Genomic DNA, 7,500 nt, shown 5'->3' with positions numbered 1-7,500 from the left:
AGGAGGAGGAGGAGGAGGAGGACAGCGGGAAGTGGTGAAGGTTTTAGTTTGCAATCAGACCACAAGGGATGACCGAAAATAACAGTACACATTCCGTAGAGTGTTTTCCCTTCCGCCATGTCTAGTTTCACAATTATTCGTAGTGTTTCATAAGATAGTGACTCAAGGGCGCGCCATTTCCTCCTAGACGCTGTGTGTGTGTGTGTGTGTGTGTGTGTGTGTGTGTGTGTGTGTGTGTGTGTGTGTGTGTGTGTGTGTGTGTGTGTGTGTGGTGTTATTTGATTTAATTTCTTTTTCTGCTTTCATTCTTTATTTTGTATTTTTTCAAGTTACTACTCCATTTCTTTTTTCTTCTTGTGTTTTTTTTTTTAAGTTTGTGGTTTTGATTTTTGGATTTCCGGCGATCTCTCTCTCTCTCTCTCTCTCTCTCTCTCTCTCTCTCTCTCTCTCTCTCTCTCTCTCTCTCTCTCTCACTCTCTCTCTCACTCTCTCTCTCTCTCTCTCTCTCTCTCTCTCTCTCTCTCTCTCTCTCTCTCTCTCTCTCTCTCTCTCTCTCTCTCTCTCTCTCTCTCTCTCTCTCTCTCTCTCTCTCTCTCTCTCTCTCTCTCTCTCTCTCTCTCTCTCTCTCTCTCTCTCTCTCTCTCTCTCTCTCTCTCTCTCTCTCTCTCTCTCTCTCTCTCTCTCTCTCTCTCTCTCTCTCCCCCCCACCCCCAGCGTCCCCGTGTGAACCATTCCCCGGTCGTCCACAGCTGCACTTCACCTCTCACACACCTGGTGGTAGTTTGGCGCACCTCTCATTAACCTTAACACGCCGTAGTCCATATAAGGTCTTGTGTCATTCTGTACTTTATAACATCCTGACTAATTCCTCTACTGTGTCCCATCGCTTTTAGAACAATGACCCTTATTATGAAATGCTTTACTCTCCCCACCACTGTTTTGAATACTCTGGAACGCTTTTCTCTCTCATCATGACTGTTTTCAAAGGCCATAGAGATGATTGGCTGGGTCCTCAAGAGTGCTTCTCGTGATAATGATGTCGAAATGTTGTTAATCTGTCACCTAGGATCATAAACACAGCTTTTTCTTGGTAATAATGTATAAATCTTGTTAACTTGTCACCTGGAACCATAAACAAATCTTGCTTTTCTTGATAATATAGTACAAATCTATTAATCTGTCACTGGAACCATAAACACCCATTACTTCTAATAATGTAGAAATCTTGTTAATCTGTCACCTAGAACCATAAACAGATCTTGCTTCCCTTGATAATAATCACCTAGAACCATAAACACATATCACTTCTGATAATAAAGTAGAAATCTTGTTTATCTTCCATCTAGAATCATAAACAGATCTTGCTTCTGGTAATATAATAAAAATCTTGTTAATCTGTTACCTAGATCCATAAACACATCTTGCTTTTCCTGATAATAACGTAGAAATCATGTTAAATCTGTTACCTAGAATCAAAATACTCATTGCTTTTGATAACAAAGTAGAAATCTTGATAATGTGTCACTGGAACCATAAACACCACTTGCTTCTTCTTGATAGTATTTTTCTTACTTTTCATTTTTCTTTCTAATTGTTCTGTAATTTCTTTTTTACTTTTATTTTTTTTAACTGTTCTACAATTTCAACTCTTTTTCTTACTTTTTTTCATTTTTTCTAACTGTTCTGCAATTTCTATTTTTTTTCTTACTTTTTCCATTTTTCTTTTTAACTGTTCTGCAATTTCTACTTTTTGTTACTTTTCCATCTTTACATAAGCCGACTTCCTTTTATTGATCTTTCTACAAACTTATTATTTTTCTACTTTTTTTTTTCTCTCTCTATATAGGAATTGGACTTCATATTCTTTTTCTGACGTCCCGCAAGTCTGACCGCCATGTGAAGTATTTATGTCTTTCTATCTTTGCAGTGCACTATTGAATTCCTTTTTTTCTTCTAAACTGATTTTTTTCTATTTCAGTGCTGCGTCAAAAGTTTCGAAATAGCTTCCCGTGTCATTCAATCTTACTCTAGTTCTGTCTTGCACTCTTCTTGACTTCTCTTCTTACAAACATATTTCTTATACAAATGTTTGATCTTTTCCGATATTCAATATAATTTTTCTCCCTAAGTCGTGTTGGTGACCTTCTTACATACATATTTCCTATATAAAACACATTTCCTATACAAACATATTAAGAAGACGTGTTGGTAATCTTCTTACAAATATATTTCCTATACAAACATATTTCTTCATTCATGTTGGTAATCTTTTTAAAAACATATTTCCTATACAAATATATTTCAAACATTTCCTATACAACCATTTCCTATACAAACATATTTCCCAAGTCGTGTTGGTAATCTTCTTACAAACCTATTTCCTATACAAATGTTTTATCTTTTTCGATATTCAACATAATTGTTTCCCCTAAGTCATGTTGGTAATCTTGAAACAGCTGGCAAATTTACAAGCTGTGGTATACATCTGTCTTTTCACTTTCTTTACAAATATTTCTTTTACAATCGTTTAATTTTTTTCATATCTTTAATATTTTTCCCTAAGGTGATGGTGATCTTGAAACTGGTATATTTTAACATCTTACAAATTTTTTTATACAAACATCTTATTTTTATATTTTCCATTTTTATTTTCCTCAGCCGTGATGGTAACCTTGAAATAAATGCCTTGCTGATTTGGAACTCGCAGTATATCTCTCATTACTAAGAACTACTAACACTGAGAGATCAAAGTGTACACTATCCTTTACTTCTTTCTATAAACGTATTTTCTAAGAAGTGATCTTTGTCAAACTCATCACAAGTATTATTCCTTCAAACTAATACTGACCTACATAACTTTTCCTCTCCTTTATAAGCTTCATGTATTATCAAGAAGTTGGATAAAGCTGTCGTGAGTTGTACTGTACCATGCAACTTCGTCTCTTCATGAATCTTCCAGCACCTACACGTGTTTAGATATAGCTATCACTGTTCTCGTTTACCTGTCACCTTTACTGATGTACTGAGAAACTACCAACTCCTCAAATATTCAACCCTTTCAGTACCATGACACGTTTTCATATCTATTTTGTTTACTATATGGTGATTTTACACAACTTCAGAAACTTATGTGGGGATCAATATAGTGAAATAGTGAAGATTGGCTGTTGTTTAATCTTCTTACCTATAGACTCTTCCTAATGTAAATGAAATTGTCTAATCATAACCAAAACTCACGGTAAAAATGTAAAACTAAGAAAAAAAAAAAAAAAAGGAAACTGACCCTGTGAAATGGACTTATCGATGTTCCTGTTACGTTTATCAGCGTTTTTTTGTTACATACTCACCTATCACTGAGTCTCTATACTGATAAACCACCTTTTTTTTTCCCTCTCTCTTCTTCCCACAACGCAAATCATTCCAGCAGTCGTCATTATTACATACATACAAACTTATAACCGCTCCTGTTACATTCGCACCTATCACTGCTACGAGTATCGAGAGGTGAGAAGCAACACAACTACCTCTTTTCCTGCTTTTTTTGTGTCTTATAACCACCGAACTTTTTTTTTTCTCCCGTTCCTACAAGTCCCATAAATCGTGAAGCAGCTGCCTTGTGTTCTCCGCGCCACCATTACGAGCCGCGTGTCCATACTGAGCAGGTCAAAGTCTATATTTTCGCGGCTCCTAAACAAGAATAACGCCCCGAGTGTCCTTGTACTAAGAGGGCGGCGGGGGCTGGTGATTCCTGTCCCATGGTGGTGGCGGTGGTGGTTGTGGTGCTGCTCATTTTGTGTTGCAGAGGAAATTGCAGCATTTACGCCTCTACGCCCCGCCATTAGTGTACCCTGCAGCTTGTGTCTCATTGGCGGTGATGCATTTGTTCCTTGCAGCTAAAAAGGGTTGGATTTCGTAACACTTCAGCGCTGCACTTCCACTATACTCAAAAGGTTCCTAGTTGAGGTGACACGAGTTTTTAAGGGTATTTTCACGGCTCTGGGAATACAAGAACAAGGTTTCTACTTTACTAACGGGAGAAATACGCTAAAAAAAAAACCACGCTACTCGTCTCTGTGACCTTTGAGAACAGTTGTATCAGAGGAAAGCGTTTGTGAATACGGGCAGCAGTGTGACATTAACTAATTTGCCTATGATACATTTATTCCTTGAAGCTAAGTATGATTGTAGGGGAGAACATGAACATAAATTTAACGACGTATGACAAATGTATTTCCTGCAGGTAAGTATGGTTGTATGAACGAGATGGAGCGACATTAGCTTATTCCCCTCCGCCGGTAAAGAGAAGGTAGAACGACAAAGTTACTAGCGTAGGACTAACGTATTTCTTGCAGGTAAAGGCTCTGGCGTCAAGGTAAAGCCACATTAACTAACAGACGTGATACTTTGACTCTCTATGGTTAAGTACCGTAGGATGAAGACAACGAGAAACTTGGAGCGTATGTATGTATGTAAGTATGTATGTACTATTTTACACTACAGCTCGTATTCTCAAACACTTGTGCTTCACCTCCACTATTTCAAAAGGCTTTATTCAAATTTATACGATTTTTTAAAGGTGTTTTATGGTTCTACAGGCAGAGTGGCAAGGTTGCTATATTATTAAGTGGAGGAACACTCTTGAAAACCCAGCTAGTCATGTCCGTAGCCTTGGGAAATAGTCGTGGTGAGAGAGCAAAGCGTTTCTGAACACGGGCCTATGACTGCTGTCCTTTTCCTATGCGCTCCAGGTACAGTACACGTTACTGGCGCTACACCGTCAGAATATTGAAGAAATGGTAACGTTTCTTCCTCTCAGCTATTCAAAACTACATTCTCTATGTTTACTTAAGGATCAAGAAGAAAAAACGAATATAACAATAAATTTTCCTAAACGTAACAATTTCTTTCCTCTCATTCACACTTCAAGCAATCTAACACACATAGCAAAATCTCACAAGACTTCCTGCATAATTAAATGAAGAATTTGCCATCACTTACACTGTTCTTTATCTCCATCGCCGATATCTATCAGAAAAAAAAAAAAATTTCGCCATTCATTCATCACACAAAACCTCACGAGATTTCCTGTAGAATTGAAGGAAGAACTACAACTTGCATTGTTCTCTTTGCTACATCGCCGAAATTTACCACAGAGAAAAGAAAAACCTAACAATTTTTCCCCATTCGCTCACACTTCAACCGATCACATAAGAAAATCTCACGAGACTTCCTACAGCATTGAACGAACTATAATTTACACTGTTCTCTTGGACCCACAGCAGAAATTTACCAGAGAAAAGAAAAACCTAAGAATTTTTCCATCTTATTCACACTTCAACCAGTCACATAAGAAAACCACGAGATTTCCTACAGAATTGAACGAACTATAATTTACACTGTTCTCTTGGCCCCACCGCAGATATTTACCACAGAAAAAAAAAAAAGCGCTAACATTTTTTTTTTCCCTCTCATTCACACAACATAAAAAAAAAAAAAAAACCTCACGAGACTTCCTGTAGAATTGAAGGAAGAACTATAACTAGCACTGTTCTCTTGGTCCCACCGCCGAAATTTACCACATAGAAAAGAAAATCCTAACATTTTTTTCCATCTTATTCACACTTCAACCAACCACATAACAATACCACGATACTTCCTATAGAACTGAACGAACTACAATTTACACTGCTCTCTTGGCTTCATCGCAGAAATTTACCACAGAGAAAGAAAAAAAAAAAAACAATTTTTTCCCTCTCATTCACACTTCAATCAATCTAACACACAACACCTCACGAGACTTCCTGTAGAATTAAACGAGGAACTCTGACTTACACTGTTCTCTTGGCTCCACCGCCGGCCACTGAGGGCTCCACCACGATGCTGTGTCCCATGAAGCTGTAGCCTGCAAAGAAAACGGAGACAGCTTAGACACATGTAAAGATAGGAAAGATTGAGGGAGGTTTCAAGACATTTATCCCATTCATCTGGCTAAGTCTCTCTGACCTGCTCGGTAACTGGCATCTAAGTGGGTCTTTTTTGTTCAATCCCCTTCAATACAGAGAGACATTTTTAACTTGAGATTGTGTACGATTAGACTACTTTATTGACATTAGGAAGGATCTATGAAGGTGACAAGAAGGCCAGAGTCACTATTTTAATCTCCCACATAAGTTTCTGAAGCTGTATAAAAATCACCACATAGTAAGCAGAATGAATATGGAAACGCGTCATGGTACTGAAGAGGTTAATCATTTTTGGCTGCTCTTGATCAGATTTCTCCTCTTAGTTATAGAAGTGTATAAGTGTAGTCTAGATTGTGTTTGTTTTAGTTGTACGTGTTGCCGCTTTGAACTATTGGCTGGTTTTGTAAGATGTTTGTTGGTGAATGGAGTACGTGTTGTTAGTGAGATGCATTGCTTCATTTTCAGTCATTTTCTTCTCTTACAGTAGAAGAATTGAGAGTGAAAGTGAGATTGGAAGAGTATTAGAAGATATTGATTTTTTTTTCTTTTCGATCTCTTGATTGAGAGATAGACTAACACACACACACACACACACACACACACACACACACACACACACACACACACACACACACACATATTCTCTCTCTCTCTCTCTCTCTCTCTCTCTCTCTCTCTCCACACAAGCTACATTCACCTGTTCATTGTCTCCTCACCTGTCTGTCTGTCTGTCTCATTACCTCACCTGTAATCCTTCCACCTGCTCTTCTATTCCTGATTCCCTCTCCTCTTCTTTCTCCTTCCCTAACATTACCTATCTTCCCACCTTCTTTATCCCTTTGCTCCTTTTTCTTCACCGTCTTGTTCACATCACCTGTCCCGCCTCGTCTCACCTTGAAGTCTCGCCTCCCCACACCTCACCTCCAGGTCACCTACTCTTTGTCTTCGCAGGTAAACATTCGGAAAGATGCACCGCTTACCCATTTCCGCTCACGAACAGTTTTGTCATCATTGTACTGGCTGTCTATCTGTCTGTGTCTCTGTTGGTTTCCTTCTTAGTTTGTCTCTATTTGTGTGTGTGTGTGTGTGTGTGTGTGTGTGTGTGTGTGTGTGTGTGTGTGTGTGTGTGTGTGTGTGTGTGTGTGTGTGTGTGTGTGTGTGTGTTTTTCTGTTTCTGTGTTTTGTTTCTGTCACACACACACTGTCACACACACTCTCTATCTCTCTCAGACAATGAACAATAACACGGCATAATGAACCAAAGACAATCACAACACCACCACAATCACCACCTGAGCCCACCCATACACCCATACACCCACCCGTGTGTCTATTCACCCACCCACCCACCCATCTAACCCACCTAACCCTTTATGCTCTTCCAGTAGGTAATTTTGGGTAATTTTCCGCCAAGTTAAGCCATCAGAAACGCCCTCTTCATTTGGGCCCTTTCCTTAAACGCGTTCAATCCTAAGGGGAAATTGCCGGATAGCGAAGAATAGGCAGGACGGAGCAAGGGGGAAGGGGCGGGGCAGTG

General features: G+C 38.8%; 1 protein-coding gene across 2 annotated transcripts in view; it reads right to left on the bottom strand.

Annotated features, from left to right (window-relative positions):
* Window positions 1-7,500, bottom strand: part of LOC123512431 (insulin-like growth factor 2 mRNA-binding protein 1) — a 163,085-nt gene that overhangs the window by 121,513 nt on the left and 34,072 nt on the right. For both annotated transcript variants that reach the window (XM_045268842.1, XM_045268841.1), the window contains exon 2: window positions 5,833-5,902. In XM_045268842.1, the coding sequence (XP_045124777.1) occupies window positions 5,833-5,902 (70 nt within the window). The remainder of the gene's footprint in view (window positions 1-5,832; window positions 5,903-7,500) is intronic.

Source organism: Portunus trituberculatus, chromosome 33 (assembly GCF_017591435.1).
Source record: "Portunus trituberculatus isolate SZX2019 chromosome 33, ASM1759143v1, whole genome shotgun sequence".
Lineage (NCBI taxonomy): Eukaryota > Metazoa > Arthropoda > Malacostraca > Decapoda > Portunidae > Portunus > Portunus trituberculatus.
The sequence above is the reverse complement of the archived record's forward strand: the minus strand, read 5'-3'. Positions and strand labels throughout refer to the sequence as shown.